The sequence below is a fragment of the Panulirus ornatus genome, chromosome 56, assembly GCF_036320965.1.
Source record: "Panulirus ornatus isolate Po-2019 chromosome 56, ASM3632096v1, whole genome shotgun sequence".
Lineage (NCBI taxonomy): Eukaryota > Metazoa > Arthropoda > Malacostraca > Decapoda > Palinuridae > Panulirus > Panulirus ornatus.
Window position 1 is genome coordinate 14197953 of NC_092279.1, and position 21900 is coordinate 14219852.

Genomic DNA, 21900 nt, shown 5'->3' on the forward strand with positions numbered 1-21900 from the left:
TTATGGACATGCATTCTCTTGATCTTTAATCCTGTAGTACCAATACCCAAATTTCTTCTACAACCATCTTCAGTTGCTTACTTAGGTACTGTCTCCATTTTTCATAAACTCCATTATTTATCTCAATAATCTCCTGTTCCTGGAAAAATACTCTAGTTATTCACACCGACCTTCCTTTCCTACCTATTTATCTCTATCAAAAGCAGCATTAAGTGATCAAGCCCATACTTCTAATGTGTTAATAGGTGATCAAGTCCATACTTTTAATGAGCAAGTGTTCACCGAAAAATTATCGACCTGCTTAAAAGCAAAATAACAATCTATATAATTTGAGGGAATAGTGGTTCCAACAATGTTGTATGGTTGCGAGGCGTGGGCTATGGATAGAGATGTGCGCAGGAGGATGGATGTGCTGGAAATGAGATGTTTGAGGACAATGTGTGGTGTGAGGTGGTTTGATCGAGTAAGTAACGTAATGGTGAGAGAGATGTGTGGAAATAAAAAGAGCGTGGTTGAGAGAGCAGAAGAGGGTGTTTTGAAATGGTTTGGGCACATGGAGAGAATGAGTGAGGAGAGATTGACCAAGAGGATATATGTGTCGGAGGTGGAGGGAACGAGGAGAAGAGGGAGACCAAATTGGAGGTGGAAAGATGGAGTGAAAAAGATTTTGTGTGATCGGGGCCTGAACATGCAGGAGGGTGAAAGGAGGGCAAGAAATAGAGTGAATTGGAGTCATGTGGTATACAGGGGTTGACGTGCTGTCAGTGGATTGAAGCAAGGCATGTGAAGCGTCTGGGGTAAACCATGGAAAGCTGTGTAGGTATGTATATTTGCGTGTGTGGACGAGTGTATGTACATGTGTATGGGGGGGGGGGGGGGTTGGGCCATTTCTTTCGTCTGTTTCCTTGCGCTACCTCGCAAACGCGGGAGACAGCGACAAAGTATAAAAAAAAAAAAAAAAAAAAAAAAAAAAATAATTTGGAGTCATCCACCTGTTTCTTGCATTATAAAAACTTGTAATGTTGACAGCAATACTATGTATAGCAAAAAAAACAGTTGTCCTGCATTTTCTGTTAGACCATGGCCATGAACTTGTGCTCTTCAGAATATCAAAAGCCAAATTGCTGATGGGTTCCAAACATGAGAATACTGACCAACAGATAAATCAGCATCATTTCCAACATACAAATCAAAATCCAGTTTTCTATCTGATTGGATCCATTACACAGTTAGATGCCATTCACAATTCAAGATTAAATCTAACCAAATCATTAACAGCCTTCACCAAAGTAAGTCATGGCTTACTTTATCTTATTTTCAGTCTACATAAATAGGAATACAAAGTGGGTAACACAATATTCTCCATAAAAAGCCTCCTGGCACCTTTCTATATACCTTCAACAGAAATTGCAATCATAAAATAGGTCTTTTTCCAATACTGTGGAAGCTTTCCATTCTCAACTTGGCCTTCAACATGGAGAGGTAGCATCTGATTATTAGCTTTCACGCTGGCTATAAACCATGAAAGTCCCCATTAGGGGTTAAGTCTGATTTCCATTCTCAACTTGGCCTTCAACATGGAGAGGTAGCATCTGATTATTAGCTTTCATGCTGGCTATAAACCATGAAAGTCCCCATTAGGGGTTATGTCTGAAAATATGTTTGGCTTCTACACATGTTGAAATGACATTGGCAATCTGATGATTTGTGGATAGCGATAACTTAATCCGGACAGCCAGACAGTCTGACTTACGTTGTAACATTTTTTAGCATACAAACCTTGAATAGACAAGCATCAGCAGCACATATCTATCATTTTTGAAGTTACATCAAGTTAAGAAACAATAAGAAAGGGAGGATATTAAGTGTCTATCCATACAATCAGTGTTAAAGGCAATACTTTTCTCATTAAGTAAGACAGGAAAGATAACTAAATGCCCTACTCAAGCCATCTCATTAATGCTTTATATAGCCTAAGCCAGGTAACTATTTTATTGACCAGCCCCTTGGGGAAGAACAGTAGGGTTGACTGTTGACCAACTATCATGACTAAAATTTGAATCTATGCCCCATGAATGCACCCCAGTCAGCAACAATAGCCACTAAATCATGGAGAAACGTGTAGTCTTCATGTCTAAATGCAACTCAAAGTTATGAAATCTATGTATCACATATGTATATTTTTTCGTACATACTGGCCATTTCCCACATTAGCAAGGTGGCATCAAGAGCAGAGGACTGAGACATAGAGAAAAAAATCCTCACTTGGCACCCTTCTCTCTTCCTTTTATTGGAAAAGTAAAAAACTGGAGGGGAGGATTTCCAGCCCCCCTCTCCCATCCCTTTTAGTCGCTTTCTATGACACGCAGGGAATATGTGGTAAGAATTCTTCCCCCCATCCCCAGGGATATATACAGTATATTTTTCTTTTTCCTCTTATACATATTTGCCATTTCCAGCATTAAGAACAGAGGACTGAGCCTTATGTATATACACATATATCATCATTATCATCATTATACTCAGTCGCTGTCTCCCAGGTTAGCGAGGTAGCGCAAGGAAACAGATGAAAGAATGGCCCAATCCACCCACATACACATGTAAATACATAAATGCCCACACATGCACATATACATACATATACATACACAGATGTATACATATGTACATATTCATACTTGATGCCTTCTTCCATTCCTGTCGCCACCCCACCACACATGAAAAACAGCACCCCCCTCTCCCCCTGCGTGCGTGCGAGGTAGCACTAGGAAAAGACAACAAAGGCCATATTTGTTCACACTCAGTCTCTAGCTGGCACTGCCTCCTGAAGTGGGAAATGGAGATTAGGTATAATAAATATATTTTCTTTATCATACTTGATCACCGTAGTATATCTATGTACTACATACTTTGGCCTCTAAGATGAATTTAGAGATGACAACTGGATGTTCCTTTGAAACAGCAGCAGCCTGGTTTAAGTAAGTCTCCAGATCTTGATGGGAATGAGCCACATTCATGGCTGCGCCAGAGAGTACATATGATGGCCGCACAAGGCATGGAAAACCCACTTCCTCACAAAATGCTTGGGCTGACTTTAAATTTGTTAGCTCTTTCCACCTGTTTCAAATAAAACAATAAATTAATGAAGATTCAACACTACCACCTTAACCACCAACCCTATCTCAAAGTTTTTTAACTTTCCAAATTTGAAGGGGTTATCTTTCCTAGAATAGACAGCTAGTTATCAAAAAAATCTTGTAATGAAACATTCATCTGCTCAAAAATGAATGGTTCAAACACAATCCTAGGCAGTATTACTGTACAAGGCAAGTATAGAAATATAAAATATATATGTACCTCCATAGATTTGCAATACTTACTGCGGTTGAGAAATTCCAATGCGATCCAGCATGCGAGAAAACTTAAATCTATTTTCTGCTCCATCAATAGATTCTGGAGAGGTGCCTAGAATGCGAGCTTGCTGACGGTGCAAATCTAAGGCAATATTATTAGGAAGCTGTCCTCCCATGCTCAAGATCACTCCTCGTGGGTTTTCCAGATTGTAGATATCCATAACAACCTAAAATATAACTTATTCTGTGAATGTTGAAGGAGAGTTGTCAAATATGATTTAAGTCAGTTGCATCAAGGGACTCTTACAAAGCTTTTTTTTTCCTAAGTTGTACACAAACATTAATTCAAAACACTAAACAATAAAAAAATTCTATGACAATATTACGAGAATTTCCTACAGAAATTCTGCAATATCAGTCTAACAAAAAACTATAATGGCCTTGACTCAACTGCTCCTTAAAGTTCCCTTACGTAAGTATCTTTAACCTTCTATATCCTTATCCTTGCATGAATTGCATAATACATATGCAATTATTGTGGTTTTCCTAAAACCATTAGATGAGAATTATTCACCTACTCACCAAAAGCTTACATATTTGCAATCAACTATCACTTCAAACCACTAATTCTTCACAAAGAATTGCACAACTTTGTATACTGTCAGGCAGATTTAATATCACACCCAACAAACCACCCCATGCAAATACAGTACTCCTCTATCTATCTTTCTCACTTAGTCTAATACGCACCTATTTCAATTATCATTTCTGAAAATATCAAACACTTTCATCATTAATCACTGCTTATCATATGAGATTTATTGACATCCACAGACATGAGCACAATTTGTAGGAATCAGTTTCAGAGAACTGGGATCCCTAGCCTTCGCCCTACAACCTGGCAAAGGGCAAGAACATCAAATTTCTTGAGGTATATGTGCTACCCAGCTACCATGATATTTACTGGAAGAGAAATCTAAAAATTTTTTAAACTAATTCACATTTGTTTAGAGATCTACAGATGGCTGTGGCAGTCCTACAGGAACATTCCTGCTGCTGTTGGTTTGATTGCTGATTAAGTATCAAATTGACCTTAAATAGTCAAACACTACTCAATTCATAATACTGCGGACTTTTCTGCTGGAACAACAGCCCTGCCTTAGCAATCATTCAGAAATTAGCAAGAAGGAAAACTCAGTTTTTGCAACTCTTTTGACACATTACAAAGGGACAACAAAATATAATAAGGGACAACAAAAATTGGAAACAAATTGCTACCATTACATACCACTGTCATCCATTAGAAATACAAGACACTTATCCTCTATATCAACTACCTTCTTTAACAAGTGTGTCTCTTTCCTTCTGAGTATTTGGAAAGAGTATACCATGGAAATGACAGACCATGAACAACAGAGGCACTTTTTATGTGAGAATGGAGAAGTAAATGAAGACTCTGTACCCCCATTACATCTTTCTACAGAAGTAAATATTTGTGAAGGCTTGAACTATGCAGAAAACTTTGTTCACTTTGTCAAATTAGGGTGAGGTTAAACATACTCATGAACATAATCCATCAACAAAAGAATTCCAGTTCCAATCAATCCACTAAGAAATAACTTCACTTGCCTCAAACGAGATTTCATCAAAGTAGAGTCGATCACACATATCATAGTCAGTTGACACAGTTTCAGGATTGTAATTCACCATGATGGTCCTATGCCCTAATTTACGTAGTGTTCTAATGCACTGAACAGCACACCAGTCAAACTCTACAGACGATCCAATTCTATAAACACCTGATCCTAGATTGTGGAAAGAACTTGTATTAGCCTTCCTTTAAATAAATTCAAGAACATGAAAATATTTTCCCTGACATTGATACAATACTATTTTCAAGATATGACCAAAAAGATTTCTTAAAAGTTGATTTCCCTCTCATTACTTTATCTGGAGAATTTTTCTATATTTAAGGTCACAATATTCAATCAACATATTACTAAGGCAGCACGAACTGTAAGTCACCAAAAAAATACAAGGGTAGTTTCCAATAAGTAAAGACATTGAATAAGACAGGCTACCTTAGTAAGCACCAAAAGAGTCATACCTAGAACCATTGTAGCACCTGGAGGGAAAGGAAGATCATGATTCTTGCCACAGTAGGTGAGGTAAAGATAATTGGTTGCTGCTGGCCACTCAGCAGATACAGTGTCCACCTGCTTCACTGATGGTAGTATACCTGTTGAATTGAAAGCACAGATTAAAATATCATGAGGTGCAGCAAGGGTATGAGATGGGAGGGTCTGGAAGTATTTCTGAATAAGGACCTGGAGAAAGTGAAGTGCTTTTGGTGTTTGAGAGTAGATGCAACAGCTGGTGAGACCACAGGGGACTGAAATGAACTATAGGGTACAAAAAGGGACTAAAGTCCTGCAAGCACTGAGAAGTGTGTAGAGGGAGAGGTTAGTGTCTATTAAGGCAAGAACAGGCCTCTTTCAAAGTACAGTAGATCCTTACAGGGCTAAATGGATGTAAGTCTTGAACCTTAAATGCAAAAGAATGAAACAAAATGGACTTAGAAACAAAATGCTTGAGAACATGAGGTGTGAGGCAAGTTGATCATGAAAGAAATGACAGCATAAACGTAAGGCATAGTCTGACTGAAAGAGCTTACAAAGTTAAGTAAGTTAGTGTTGAAATGGCTCAGGTATAAGGAGAAGAAGAGTGAAGAAAAACCGACAAAGATGGCCAATGGATTATAGGAGGAGGGAGGAAGTGAGAAGAGGAGACCAAGGAGGAGATGAAAGGCTGAAGGGAAGAAGGCTTTGGGGTATCTGGTCCTGAACAATAAGGAAGGTAAGAGGCATGCACAGGATGGAATGGACTGCATTGCTGTGATGTACAATGGGTGATGTAATGTCAGTGAACTAAATCTAGGCATATGAAGTAGTCAAGGTAAATCATGGAATAGTCAGTGGGGCTTAGATGTGGATGGTTCCCTAGAGAGTGGATGTGTGCAAATGAGGTCACTGTTCATTTATTTCTGACACCACATCACTAAGGAAGGAAAAGCATTTGTGTATATAAAAGAAAAAACAGCTAATCACTCTACAACAAGGTCAATCATTAACATAAACCAAATCAAATCAAGGTACTGACAATCCTTTTTAAACCTAAAGCTAACTCTTAGGAAGATCTCTTTCTTCCTAGTGGTTAAAGAAACACTGGTTAAGGTCTACTCGCACAATCCCAAGGAGATACTGAGTAGGAAACAGTCTAATTCTTCTGAATCATTTATAGCTCCTAAATCACTTGTACATTTCTTTTTCCTACAATTCACCATAATCACACTATCTTAATTTGGTACAGTTTATCTTTGCAAGGGTGAACAGAGGCTGTGACAAAGGTTTCCATTGTAAGAGATAAGAAAAAAATTATCATTCTTCAATTGTTATATCTTCTTTGATGACAAATTTACAGGTAAAAAACTTAAACATACACCTGAATCTAAAGACCCCCATAGTTTCCCCAAGACAATTCCACACCAAATAACCATGAGTCACTGCAGCAATATGGAAGACAGTTCACGTCAGTATACTAGATATGAGCTAAGGACATACAAGGTTTAAGATGAAGTTTATCAGTATCATGCAACATCAATCTCATGTAAAACAGGCTAGAATTGAAAACTATCAGTTTTATTAAATCTTTTAAAGAACTACAGAAGTGCCAATACTAGTAAGCTTTATATCAGCCATGTATCTGGCTATAAGGAATGATAAGCAAACCCACAATATCTTCCAACCTAACTCTTATCAAATTCTTTAGTTAAAAATTACATCAGAGAATAATAAAATCTGAAAATTTTAAACTAACCATGTTTTTCCCTAAGTGCTCTGACTGCAAGGTCTGTGCATTGTACTGCTTTACCAATCTGCTTGTCAGAGAAGCCAAGTTTCTTTGCTTGATAAAGAACAGTTTCAGATAGTTCTTCATCAGACAGCTTCTCCAGATGTTCATACATTGATGTAATATTCTGGTGAATCAAAGATTATTTTGGTCAGAAATCATTTAGAATCGTCAAATTCAGCTAACATAACACAAAGTTTAAAAGCTACTACACTGATTACCATTCAAAGGGGGTGCCACCTTCCAATGCAAAAATAATTCAACAAGCCTTGACTGTGACATCCTAAGAATATTATGAGAAACAATACCCTGCTTTTTCTGCCCAGCTCCTCTAATGAAATCATCTCCATAACAGGCAAGGCACTGCAAATCTCTAATATCATGCAGTTCCATGAAATATACGTGGTACAAAACTACAATACATTTACTGTCTTGAATAAAGAAATATCTTTGCTGATTGGGCTTACCTTCATTTTGTATAGGAACCATTTGTCTATTCTCGTTAAATCATAAAGCTTATCAACATCCCATCCCTGTTTCAGCGCAGCAGCCAGGACCAATATTCGTTTGTCTGTAGGCTGCTGGAGTTCCTGCAGACATTTAAAGGAATTTCTAAATATCATCTTTACTATGCACTACATTTCTGAAAGTTAACTAATACATAAGCAGTACCTCATTAACTCATTCATATACCCATTTCACTTACCATATGACAAAACGACTCTTACCTCTTCATTAGCTTCACTGACATAAGGATCCAGTCCACTTAAAGTCTCATCCACCATCCTCAGAGCCTTCTGCAGAGCTTCCTCGAAGCTTCGCCCAATACCCATCACTTCTCCAACACTCTTCATTGAACTTCCAATCTATTCATAAGAATTACCAAGATGAAGTAAACTACATTTTATACAAAATCAAACACTTTTCAAGCTCTTTATTCAACCCTCAAAGCATAATTACATAATATTCTGCTTATCAATGTCATGGGTAATCTAACACTGAAAAAGATGTAATGCAGTACCTTAAGATAGATTTTTATCCATAAAAAGAAAAATATCTGTTCCAAACAGATCATTTACATTCAGAATCTGTTAAAAAATAAATCACCTGGCTTATATTACCTTTGTAGAGACTCTATTGAATTTTGAAAGGTCCCATCGAGGGACCTTAACCACACAATAGTCCAAAGATGGCTCAAAACAAGCAGTTGTTGAAGCTGTTACAGAGTTAGTAAGGTCAGGGAGAGCCCTTCCTAAGGCCAGCTTTGCTGCCACATAAGCAAGAGGATATCCAGTAGCCTTAGAGGCCAAGGCAGAGGAGCGGGACAAACGGGCATTCACCTAGGAAGAAAAAATAATACTTAAATGTTTCAATCATTCTAAAATACCAAATACAATGCTATAGAAACCTTGATCCTGGCAATACTTTGTTTAACCCTATACATATCACAGTGACCTTCCCATTATCTACCATCCCATATATATTTATTTATTTATTTATTTTGCTTTGTCGCTGTCTCCCGCGTTTGCGAGGTAGCGCAATATTTTTTTTTTTTTTTTGCTTTGTCACTGTCTCCCGCGTTTGCGAGGTAGCGCAAGGAAACAGACGAAAGAAATGGCCCAACCCACCCCCATAAATGGTTGTTTAATTTGTTTATGGATGGGGTTGTTAGGGAGGTAAATGCAAGAGTCCTGGAAAGAGGGGCAAGTATGAAGTCTGTTGGGGATGAGAGAGCTTGGGAAGTGAGTCAGTTGTTGTTCGCTGATGATACAGCGCTGGTGGCTGATTCATGTGAGAAACTGCAGAAGCTGGTGACTGAGTTTGGTAAAGTGTGTGAAAGAAGAAAGTTAAGAGTAAATGTGAATAAGAGCAAGGTTATTAGGTACGGTAGGGTTGAGGGTCAAGTCAATTGGGAGGTGAGTTTGAATGGAGAAAAACTGGAGGAAGTGAAGTGTTTTAGATATCTGGGAGTGGATCTGTCAGCGGATGGAAACATGGAAGCGGAAGTGGATCATAGGGTGGGGGAGGGGGCGAAAATTCTGGGAGCCTTGAAGAATGTGTGGAAGTCGAGAACATTATCTCGGAAAGCAAAAATGGGTATGTTTGAAGGAATAGTGGTTCCAACAATGTTGTATGGTTGCGAGGCGTGGGCTATGGATAGAGTTGTGCGCAGGAGGATGGATGTGCTGGAAATGAGATGATTGAGGACAATGTGTGGTGTGAGGTGGTTTGATCGAGTAAGTAACGTAAGGGTAAGAGAGATGTGTGGAAATAAAAAGAGCGTGGTTGAGAGAGCAGAAGAGGGTGTTTTGAAATGGTTTGGTAACATGGAGAGAATGAGTGAGGAAAGATTGACCAAGAGGATATATGTGTCGGAGGTGGAGGGAACGAGGAGAAGAGGGAGACCAAATTGGAGGTGGAAAGATGGAGTGAAAAAGATTTTGTGTGATCGGGGCCTGAACATGCAGGAGGGTGAAAGGAGGGCAAGGAATAGAGTGAATTGGAGCGATGTGGTATACCGAGGTTGACGTGCTGTCAGTGGATTGAATCAAGGCATGTGAAGCGTCTGGGGTAAACCATGGAAAGCTGTGTAGGTATGTATATTTGCGTGCGTGGATGTATGTATATACATGGGTATGGGGGTGGGTTGGGCCATTTCTTTCGTCTGTTTCCTTGCGCTACCTCGCAAACGCGGGAGACAGCGGCAAAAAAAAAAAAAAAAAAAAATATATATATATATATATATATATATATATATATATATATAGGCATATGATAGAGTTGATAGAGATGCTCTGTGGAAGGTATTAAGAATATATGGTGTGGGAGGCAAGTTGTTAGAAGCAGTGAAAAGTTTTTATCGAGGATGTAAGGCATGTGTACGTGTAGGAAGAGAGGAAAGTGATTGGTTCTCAGTGAATGTAGGTTTGCGGCAGGGGTGTGTGATGTCTCCATGGTTGTTTAATTTGTTTATGGATGGGGTTGTAAGGGAGGTAAATGCAAGAGTCCTGGAAAGAGGGGCAAGTATGAAGTCTGTTGGGGATGAGAGAGCTTGGGAAGTGAGTCAGTTGTTGTTCGCTGATGATACAGCGCTGGTGGCGACAAAGTATAAAAAAAAAAAAAAAAAAAAAAAAAAAAAAAATATATATATATATATATATATATATATATATATATATATATATATCTTTTTTTTTTTTTATACTTTGTCGCTGTCTCCCGCGTTTGCGAGGTAGCGCAAGGAAACAGACGAAAGAATTGGCCCAACCCCCCCCCCATACACATGTACATACACACGTCCACACACACAAATATACATACCTACACAGCTTTCCATGCTTTACCCCAGACGCTTCACATGCCCTGATTCAATCCACTGACAGCACGTCAACCCCTGTATACCACATCGATCCAATTCACTCTATTCCTTGCCCTCCTTTCACCCTCCTGCATGTTCAGGCCCCGATCACACAAAATCTTTTTCACTCCATCTTTCCACCTCCAATTTGGTCTCCCTCTTCTCCTCGTTCCCTCCACCTCCGACACATATATCCTCTTGGTCAATCTTTCCTCACTCATTCTCTCCATGTGCCCAAACCATTTCAAAACACCCTCTTCTGCTCTCTCAACCACGCTCTTTTTATTTCCACACATCTCTCTTACCCTTACGTTACTTACTCGATCAAACCACCTCACACCACACATTTTCCTCAAACATCTCATTTCCAGCATATCCATCCTCCTGCGCACATCTCTATCCATAGCCCACGCCTCGCAACCATACAACATTGTTGGAACCACTATTCCTTCAAACATACCCATTTTTGCTTTCCGAGATAATGTTCTCGACTTCCACACATTTTTCAAGGCTCCCAAAATTTTCGCCCCCTCCCCCACCCTATGATCCACTTCCGCTTCCATGGTTCCATCCGCTGACAGATCCACTCCCAGATATCTAAAACACTTCACTTCCTCCAGTTTTTCTCCATTCAAACTCACCTCCCAATTGACTTGACCCTCACCCCTACTGTACCTAATAACCTTGCTCTTATTCACATTTACTCTTAACTTTCTTCTTCCACACACTTTACCAAACTCAGTCACCAGCTTCTGCAGTTTCTCACATGAATCAGCCACCAGCGCTGTATCATCAGCGAACAACAACTGACTCACTTCCCAAGCTCTCTCATCCCCAACAGACTTCATACTTGCCCCTCTTTCCAGGACTCTTGCATTTACCTCCCTAACAACCCCATCCATAAACAAATTAAACAACCATGGAGACATCACACACCCCTGCCGCAAACCTACATTCACTGAGAACCAATCACTTTCCTCTCTTCCTACACGTACACATGCCTTACATCCTCGATAAAAACTTTTCACTGCTTCTAACAACTTGCCTCCCACACCATATATTCTTAATACCTTCCACAGAGCATCTCTATCAACTCTATCATATGCCTTCTCCAGATCCATAAATGCTACATACAAATCCAAATATATATATATATATGGGAGCGGGGGGCTGGAAATCCTCCCCTCTCGGTTTTTTTTAATTTTCCAAAAGAAGGAACAGAGAATTGGGCCAGGTGAGGGTATTCCCTCAAAGGCCCAGTCCTCTGTTCTTAACGCTACCTCGCTAATGCGGGAAATGGCGAATAGTTTAAAAAAAAAAAAAAAAAAAAAAATATATATATATATATATATATATATATCCCTGGGGATAGGGGAGAAAGATTACTTTCCACGTATTCCCTGCGTGTCACAAAAGGCGACTAAAAGGGGAGGGAGCGGGTGGCTGGAAATCCTCCCCTCTCGTTTTTTTTAATTTTCCAAAAGGAGGAACAGAGAAGGGGGCCAGGTGAAGATATTCCCTCAAAGGCCTAGTCTTCTCTTCTTAACCCTACCTTGCTAATGCGGGAAATGGCAAATAGTATGAAAGATATATATATTTATTTATTTATTTATTTTGCTTTGTCGCTGTCTCCCGCGTTTGCAAGGTAGCGCAAGGAAACAGACGAAAGAAATGGCCCAACCCACCCCCATACACAATGTATACACACACACATGTCCACACACGCAAATATACATACCTATACATCTCAATGTACACATGTATATACATACACAGACACATACATATATACCCATGCACACAATTCACACTGTCTGCCCCCATTCACTCCCATCGCCACCTATGGAATACCATCCCCCTCCCCCCTCATGTGTGCGAGGTAGCACTAGGAAAAGACAACAAAGGCCCCATTCGTTCACACTCATTCTCTAGCTGCCATGCAATAATGCCCGAAACCACAGCTCCCTTTCCACATCCAGGCCCCACACAACTTTCCATGGTTTACCACAGACGCTTCACATGCCCTGATTCAATCCACTGACAGCACGTCAACCCCAGTACACCACATCGATCCAATTCACTCTATCCCTTGCCCTCCTTTCACCCTCCTGCATGTTCAGGCCTCGATCACACAAAATCTTTTTCACTCCATCTTTCCACCTCCAACTTGGTCTCCCACTTCTCTTCGTTCCCTCCACCTCTGACACATATACCCTTTTGGTCAATCTTTCCTCACTCATTCTCTCCATGTGACCAAACCATTTCAAAACACCCTCTTCTGCTCTCTCAACCACACTCTTTTTATTACCACACATCTCTCTTACCCTATTATTACTTACTCGATCAAACCACCTTACACCACATATTGTCCTCAAACATCTCATTTCCAGCACATCCAGCCTCCTCCGCACAACTCTATCCATAGTCCACGCCTCACAACCATACAACATTGTTGGAACCACACTAGTCCTTCAAACATACCCATTTTTGCTTTCCGAGATTATGTTCTCGACTTCCACAGATTCTTCAAGGCTCCCACAATTTTCACCCCCTCCCCCACCCTATGATTCACTTCCGCTTCCATGGTTCCATCTGCTGCCAAATCCACTCCCACATATCTAAAACACTTCACTTCCTCCAGTTTTTCTCCATTCAAACTTACCTCCCAATTGACTTGACCCTCAACCCTACTGTACCTAATAACCTTACTCTTATTCACATCTATATATTCTTTTTTTCCATACATATTCGCCATTTCCCACATTAGCGAGGTAGTGTTACAAACAGAGGACTGAGCCTTAAAGGGAGTATCCTCACTTGGACCCATTCTCTGTGCCTTCTTTTGGAAAATTAAAAATGGGAGGAGAGAATTTCCAGCCCCCCACTCCCTCCCCTTTTAGACGCCTTCTACGACATACAGGGAATGCATGGGAAGTATTCTTTCTCCCTTATCCCCAGGGATACATAGATATAATCATGACTCACACAATTACCTTGTATTCATTAGGCAAATATAACATTAATAGACAGTACTGCTACATCTCTAAACAAAGTAGAGGCAGCAGGTTATAGCTACCAGCGATGATTCTATACAAAATTGTTACGATTAACAGGGTAATTCTGCAACTACACTTTATATTGCCACGGACTGATACAATTCTGCACATCTGATGAAATTATCACCTAAACTGGAAGGAGTGTTATTCAGCATGTGCAAAAAGGGTCTAATGTATCAAAGTTTTCTTTAAATTTTTATAACTTTCTTCCACTCACCTCAATGATGTAGTACTCCTCTGAAGTTGGGTTAAGAGCATACTGTATGTTGCACTCACCCACTACACCCAAACGTCTTACAACTGATATGGCAGTAGAACGTAAGAGATTATATTCCCTGTTGGTCAGAGTCTGTGATGGTGCTACAACAAGGCTCTCACCTGTGTGGATCCCTAAAGGATCAATATTTTCCATATTGCAAACCTGGAAAAAATTTTGATACTTTAACAAGCATATTGCAAAAATATTATTCATTTTTATATAAGAACAAAGTTGACATACAAAATTCATAGACAATTCTGAAGGTGCAACAAAAGAAAATAAATAATTCAATCCAAAAAGATGCTTACTGTGATGCAGTTGTCAAAAGCATCTCGCATTACTTCATACTCCACTTCTTTCCATCCTTTCAAGGACTTATCTGTCAAAGAAAATTACATCAGATCAATGTCTATCTATATATCTGATGCCTGTAAGCAACTGAAGCTCCCTCAAGGGTGTGGCCACAGCGATAGCCTCCATATCTAGTGAACTCCAGAGCCGCTTCTTAGACTTTAGTGCCTCACCCTTAACAGGCCAATGGCAGAGGGCAAGCCTACAGCATTTGCAAAGGCTCCTATGTAATGTTCCTACAGACTACTTCTACCTAATGCTCCTGCCTAATGTTCCTACCAACTACTTTTACCTATTGCTCCTGCCTAAATGTTGCTACCTACTTCTTCTATCTACTGCTCCTGCCATTGCGCCAAAGGGCAGGGCTAGCACACATTGCTCAAAACAGGAAAATATAGACTTAAGAATAAGCTGTGTGAGTTAATTGTCAAATATCAAGTGTGACAAGAAGAGACTGTATGTTTGTGGTCCACATGTGGGTGAGGCAGAACAAAAAGACAGCAACCTGAGTCATGGTAGTGCAACTCGACAACCACTAAACTACTGGCTCACTATGCAGCTGTAACTAACCCCCCCCTAAAAAAAAGAAAAAAAAGGCAGGTAGTACTGGTAATGTATCTTCCTGGTTGTTGGCTGCTTCCCAACCACTACCTGACTCTTATAATCAGAAAGGTTATAGGAACAAGGGAAGATGAATGGAGGAAAGGTATATAGCTACATCATTTGGGGAAAGGAGGTACAGTGTCTCATCAAACTCTGGTCAGCTCTCCCAACCAGACTTACAAACATACTCTGCTCTTACACTGTTATTTTCTGTATCATCAACTATTATTATCATTATCATTATTATGCTTTGTCGCTGTCTCCCGCGTCAGTAAGGTTGCGCAAGGAAACAGACGAAAGAATGGTCCAACCCACCCACATACACATGTACATACATACACGCCCACACACGCACATATACATATCAACTACCTCATAAAATACTGTCCTTCAGGTTTTTACTTCTAACACGTCAATTCTTTTCCATTCTTTTGCATTTAGGGCCACGACTCAAATCCATACAACATTTGAAATTACTATACCCATTTCTGCCCTGACAGACAATGACTTCTCCTTCCATACACTCTTATATACAACCAGAACTTAAATAGATTTTTTTTTTTTGAAGGTTCCAGTCATGGACAAAAGTCCACATCAACGCAGGCCCCAATTGAAAAATAAAGAGAATTATGAAACAGAAAAAGAAAAGACAAGGGAAAGTACTTACAAATCTTTGAGAGTGAAAAACCTGTCTTTTGAAATATGCTAGGTCATAGTTATTGGAAAAGACATGAGGGGGTAGAGTTCCAGAGCTTTTTGCATGTAGGGAAAGAAGCAGGTACCAAAACAGCCCATCCTTGAGCTGCTGATGGCCACTTATGATTTGTGCGTTCCCCATGGTTGTTTCATCTGTTTTCATGTTCACTCCCTTGCATGTAAAGCACCCCACTTCCTCCAGGTCCTCCCCATATAAACTTACATTAAAACCATCCTATCTTGATCCACCTGCTACAACTCATTATCTTACTTTTGTTCACTCTAACTCATGAATTCTTCCTTTCACACACTCCTAAACTCAGATACCTGATTCCAGAGTTACTCTTGAATCTGCCACAAATACATGCAATACATTTATGATATAGTTCACAAACGATGACGTCCAGAAAATCTTTATCAATGACACCAAATTATTTGTTTAATTTGTTTATGGATGGGGTTGTTAGGGAGGTGAATGCAAGAGTTTTGGAAAGAAGGGCAAGTATGAAGTCTGTTGTGGATGAGAGAGCTTGGGAAGTGAGTCAGTTGTTGTTCGCTGATGATACAGCGCTGGTGGCTGAATCATGTGAGAAACTGCAGACGCTGGTGAATGAGTTTGGTAAAGTGTGTGAAAGAAGAATGTTAAGAGTAAATGTGAATAAGAGCAAGGTTATTAGGTACGGTAGGGTTGAGGGTCAAGTCAATTGGGAGGCAAGTTTGAATGGAGAAAAACTGGAGGAAGTAAAGTGTTTTAGATATCTGGGAGTGGATCTGGTAGCGGATGGAACCATGGAAGCGGAAGTGGATCATAGGGTGGGGGAGGGGGCGAAAATCCTGGGAGCCTTGAAGAATGTGTGGAAGTCGAGAACATTATCTCGGAAAGCAAAAATGGGTATGGTTTTGGGGAAGGGGAAAAAAGTGGTTCCCAAAAATTTTGTTTTGGTTGCGAAAGGGGTGGGCTATGGATAGGTTGTGCCAGGAGGGTGGAAAGTGCTGGAAATGAGATGTTTTTAGGGCAATTTTGTGGTTTGAGGTGGTTTGAAACGAGTAAGTAACTAAGGGTTTAAAAGGGGGATGTTTTGGGGAAAAAAAAAGAGCGTGGTTTTTTAGAGGGGCAGAAGAGGGTGTTTTGAAATTTGGGGTTTTGGGAAAATAAAAAGAATGAGTGAGGGAAAAATTGACCAAGAGGAAATATGTGTTGGGGTGGAAGGGAAAAGAGGAGAAGTGGGGACCAAATTTGGAAAGGGGAAAGTGGAGTGAAAAAGATTTTGTGTGATCGGGGCCGCATGCGGGGGTGAAAGGGGGGCAAAATTTGAAAGAAGGAACAGAGAATTGGGGCAGGTGAGGGTATTCCCTCAAAGGCCCAGTCCTCTGTTCTTAACGCTACTCGCTAATGCGGGAAATGGCGAATAGTTTAAAAAAAAAAAAAAAAAAAATATATATATATATATATATTTATTTTTATCCCTGGGGATAGGGGTTTAGGGATACTTACCCAAGTATTCCCTGCGTCGTCATAGAAGGCGATCTAAAAGGGGAGGGAGCGGGGGTCTGCTATTCCTCACTCTCGTTTTTTTTTTTTTTTTTAATTTTCCAAAAGAAGGAACAGAGAATTGGGCCAGGTGAGGGTATTCCCTCAAAGGCCCAGTCCTCTGTTCTTAACGCTACTCGCTAATGCGGGAAATGGCGAATAGTTTAAAAAAAAAAAAAAAAAAAAAAAATATTATATATATATATTATATTATATATATATATATATATCCCTGGGGATAGGGGAGAAAGATTACTTTCCAAGTATTTCCTGCGTGTTCACAAAAGTGCGACTAAAAAGGGGAGGGACGCGGGTGGCTGGACAATCCTACCCTCCGATTTTTTTTTTTTAAGTTCCAAAGGAGGAACAGAGTGAAGGGGGCCAGGTGAAAGATCTTCCTCAAAGGACTAGTCTTCTCTCTTAACCATACATTGCTAATGCGGGAAATGGCAAAATGTATGAAAGATATATATATTTATTTATTTATTTATTTATTTTGCTTTGTCGCTGTCTCCCGCGTTTGCAAGGTTAGCGCAAGGAAACAGACGAAAGAAATGGCCCAACCCACCCCCATACACAATGTATACACACACACATGTTCAACCACGCAAATATACATACCTAACATCTCAATGTACACATGTATATACATTACACAGTACACATACATATATCCCATGCACACAATTCACACTGTCTGCCCCCATTCACTCCCATCGCACCTATGGAATACCATCCCCCTCCCCCCTCATGTGTGCGATGGGGTAGCACTAGGAAAAGACAACAAAGGCCCCTTCGTTCACACTCATTCTCTAGCTGCCATGCAATAATGCCCGAAACCACAGCTCCCTTTCCACATCCAGGCCCCACACAACTTTCCATGGTTTACCCCAGACGCTTCACATGCCCTGATTCAATCCACTGACAGCACGTCAACCCAGTACACCACATCGATCCAATTCACTCTATTCCTTGCCCTCCTTTCACCCTCCTGCATGTTCAGGCCCCGATCACACAAAATCTTTTTCACTCCATCTTTCCACCTCCAATTTGGTCTCCCACTTCTCTTCGTTCCCTCCACCTCTGACACATATACCCTTTTGGTCAATCTTTCCTCACTCATTCTCTCCATGTGCCCAAACCATTTCAAAACACCCTCTTCTGCTCTCTCAACCACGCTCTTTTTATTTCCACACATCTCTCTTACCCTATTATTACTTACTCGATCAAACCACCTTACACAATATTGTCCTCAAACATCTCATTTCCAGCACATCCAGCCTCCTCCGCACAACTCTATCCATAGTCCACGCCTCACAACCATACAACATTGTTGGAACCACACTAGTCCTTCAAACATACCCATTTTTGCTTTCCGAGATTATGTTCTCGACTTCCACAGATTCTTCAAGGCTCCCACAATTTTCACCCCCCTCCCCCACCCTATGATTCACTTCCGCTTCCATGGTTCCATCTGCTGCCAAATCCACTCCCACATATCTAAAACACTTCACTTCCTCCAGTTTTTCTCCATTCAAACTTACCTCCCAATTGACTTGACCCTCAACCCTACTGTACCTAATAACCTTACTCTTATTCACATCTATATATTCTTTTTTTCCATACATATTCGCCATTTCCCACATTAGCGAGGTAGTGTTACAAACAGAGGACTGAGCCTTAAAGGGAGTATCCTCACTTGGACCCATTCTCTGTGCCTTCTTTTGGAAAATTAAAAATGGGAGGAGAGAATTTCCAGCCCCCCACTCCCTCCCCTTTTAGACGCCTTCTACGACATACAGGGAATGCATGGGAAGTATTCTTTCTCCCTTATCCCCAGGGATACATAGATATAATCATGACTCACACAATTACCTTGTATTCATTAGGCAAATATAACATTAATAGACAGTACTGCTACATCTCTAAACAAAGTAGAGGCAGCAGGTTATAGCTACCAGCGATGATTTCTATACAAAATTGTTACGATTAACAGGGTAATTCTGCAACTACACTTTATATTGCCACGGACTGATACAATTCTGCACATCTGATGAAATTATCACCTAAACTGGAAGGAGTGTTATTCAGCATGTGCAAAAAGGGTCTAATGTATCAAAGTTTTCTTTAAATTTTTATAACTTTCTTCCACTCACCTCAATGATGTAGTACTCCTCTGAAGTTGGGTTAAGAGCATACTGTATGTTGCACTCACCCACTACACCCAAACGTCTTACAACTGATATGGCAGTAGAACGTAAGAGATTATATTCCCTGTTGGTCAGAGTCTGTGATGGTGCTACAACAAGGCTCTCACCTGTGTGGATCCCTAAAGGATCAATATTTTCCATATTGCAAACCTGGAAAAAATTTTGATACTTTAACAAGCATATTGCAAAAATATTATTCATTTTTATATAAGAACAAAGTCGACATACAAAATTCATAGACAATTCTGAAGGTGCAACAAAAGAAAATAAATAATTCAATCCAAAAAGATGCTTACTGTGATGCAGTTGTCAAAAGCATCTCGCATTACTTCATACTCCACTTCTTTCCATCCTTTCAAGGACTTATCTGTCAAAGAAAATTACATTAGATCAATGTCTATCTATATATCTGACGCCTGTAAGCAACTGAAGCTCCCTCAAGGGTGTGGCCACAGCGATAGCCTCCATATCTAGTGAACTCCAGAGCCGCTTCTTAGACTTTAGTGCCTCACCCTTAACAGGCCAATGGCAGAGGGCAAGCCTACAGCATTTGCAAAGGCTCCTATGTAATGTTCCTACAGACTACTTCTACCTAATGCTCCTGCCTAATGTTCCTACCAACTACTTTTACCTATTGCTCCAGCCTAAATGTTGCTACCTACTTCTTCTATCTACTGCTCCTACCATTGCGCCAAAGGGCAGGGCTAGCACACATTGCTCAAAACAGGAAAATATAGACTTAAGAATAAGCTGTGTGAGTTAATTGTCAAATATCAAGTGTGACAAGAAGAGACTGTATGTTTGTGGTCCACATGTGGGTGAGGCAGAACAAAAAGACAGCAACCTGAGTCATGGTAGTGCAACTCGACAACCACTAAACTATTGGCTCACTATGCAGCTGTAACTAACCCCCCCCTAAAAAAAAGAAAAAAAAGGCAGGTAGTACTGGTAATGTATCTTCCTGGTTGTTGGCTGCTTCCCAACCACTACCTGACTCTTATAATCAGAAAGGTTATAGGAACAAGGGAAGATGAATGGAGGAAAGGTATATAGCTACATCATTTGGGGAAAGGAGGTACAGTGTCTCATCAAACTCTGGTCAGCTCTCCCAACCAGACTTACAAACATACTCTGCTCTTACACTGTTATTTTCTGTATCATCAACTATTATTATCATTATCATTATTATGCTTTGTTGCTGTCTCCCGCGTCAGTAAGGTTGCGCAAGGAAACAGACGAAAGAATGGTCCAACCCACCCACATACACATGTACATACATACACGCCCACACACGCACATATACATATCAACTACCTCATAAAATACTGTCCTTCAGGTTTTTACTTCTAACACGTCAATTCTTTTCCATTCTTTTGCATTTAGGGCCAAGACTCAAATCCATACAACATTTGAAATTACTATACCCATTTCTGCCCTGACAGACAATGACTTCTCCTTCCATACACTCTTATATACAACCAGAACTTAAATAGATTTTTTTTTTTTGAAGGTTCCAGTCATGGACAAAAGTCCACATCAACGCAGGCCCCAATTGAAAAATAAAGAGAATTATGAAACAGAAAAAGAAAAGACAAGGGAAAGTACTTACAAATCTTTGAGAGTGAAAAACCTGTCTTTTGAAATATGCTAGGTCATAGTTATTGGAAAAGACATGAGGGGGTAGAGTTCCAGAGCTTTTTGCATGTAGGGAAAGAAGCAGGTACCAAAACAGCCCATCCTTGAGCTGCTGATGGCCACTTATGATTTGTGCGTTCCCCATGGTTGTTTCATCTGTTTTCATGTTCACTCCCTTGCATGTAAAGCACCCCACTTCCTCCAGGTCCTCCCCATATAAACTTACATTAAAACCATCCTATCTTGATCCACCTGCTACAACTCATTATCTTACTTTTGTTCACTCTAACTCATGAATTCTTCCTTTCACACACTCCTAAATTCAGATACCTGATTCCAGAGTTACTCTTGAATCTGCCACAAATACATGCAATACATTCATGATATAGTTCACAAACGATGACGTCCAGAAAATCTTTATCAATGACACCAAATTATTTGTTTAATTTGTTTATGGATGGGGTTGTTAGGGAGGTGAATGCAAGAGTTTTGGAAAGAGGGGCAAGTATGAGGTCTGTTGTGGATGAGAGAGCTTGGGAAGTGAGTCAGTTGTTGTTCGCTGATGATACAGCGCTGGTGGCTGAATCATGTGAGAAACTGCAGACGCTGGTGACTGAGTTTGGTAAAGTGTGTGAAAGAAGAAAGTTAAGAGTAAATGTGAATAAGAGCAAGGTTATTAGGTACGGTAGGGTTGAGGGTCAAGTCAATTGGGAGGTAAGTTTGAATGGAGAAAAACTGGAGGAAGTAAAGTGTTTTAGATATCTGGGAGTGGATCTGGTAGCGGATGGAACCATGGAAGCGGAAGTGGATCATAGGGTGGGGGAGGGGGCGAAAATCCTGGGAGCCTTGAAGAATGTGTGGAAGTCGAGAACATTATCTCGGAAAGCAAAAATGGGTATGTTTGAAGGAATAGTGGTTCCAACAATTTTGTATGGTTGC

The 21900-nt window shown here is 40.2% G+C and overlaps 1 protein-coding gene across 1 annotated transcript in view; it reads right to left on the minus strand.

Annotated features, from left to right (window-relative positions):
• Window positions 1-21900, minus strand: part of r (carbamoyl-phosphate synthetase 2, aspartate transcarbamylase, and dihydroorotase rudimentary) — a 175032-nt gene that overhangs the window by 101977 nt on the left and 51155 nt on the right. Inside the window, exons 14-23 of the mRNA XM_071693871.1 lie at window positions 19623-19693; window positions 19273-19476; window positions 8384-8602; window positions 7991-8128; window positions 7730-7852; window positions 7230-7389; window positions 5461-5592; window positions 4983-5158; window positions 3381-3580; window positions 2910-3117 (exon numbers count right to left, since the gene is read on the minus strand). Coding sequence (XP_071549972.1) covers window positions 2910-3117; window positions 3381-3580; window positions 4983-5158; window positions 5461-5592; window positions 7230-7389; window positions 7730-7852; window positions 7991-8128; window positions 8384-8602; window positions 19273-19476; window positions 19623-19693 — 1631 coding nt within the window. The remainder of the gene's footprint in view (window positions 1-2909; window positions 3118-3380; window positions 3581-4982; window positions 5159-5460; window positions 5593-7229; window positions 7390-7729; window positions 7853-7990; window positions 8129-8383; window positions 8603-19272; window positions 19477-19622; window positions 19694-21900) is intronic.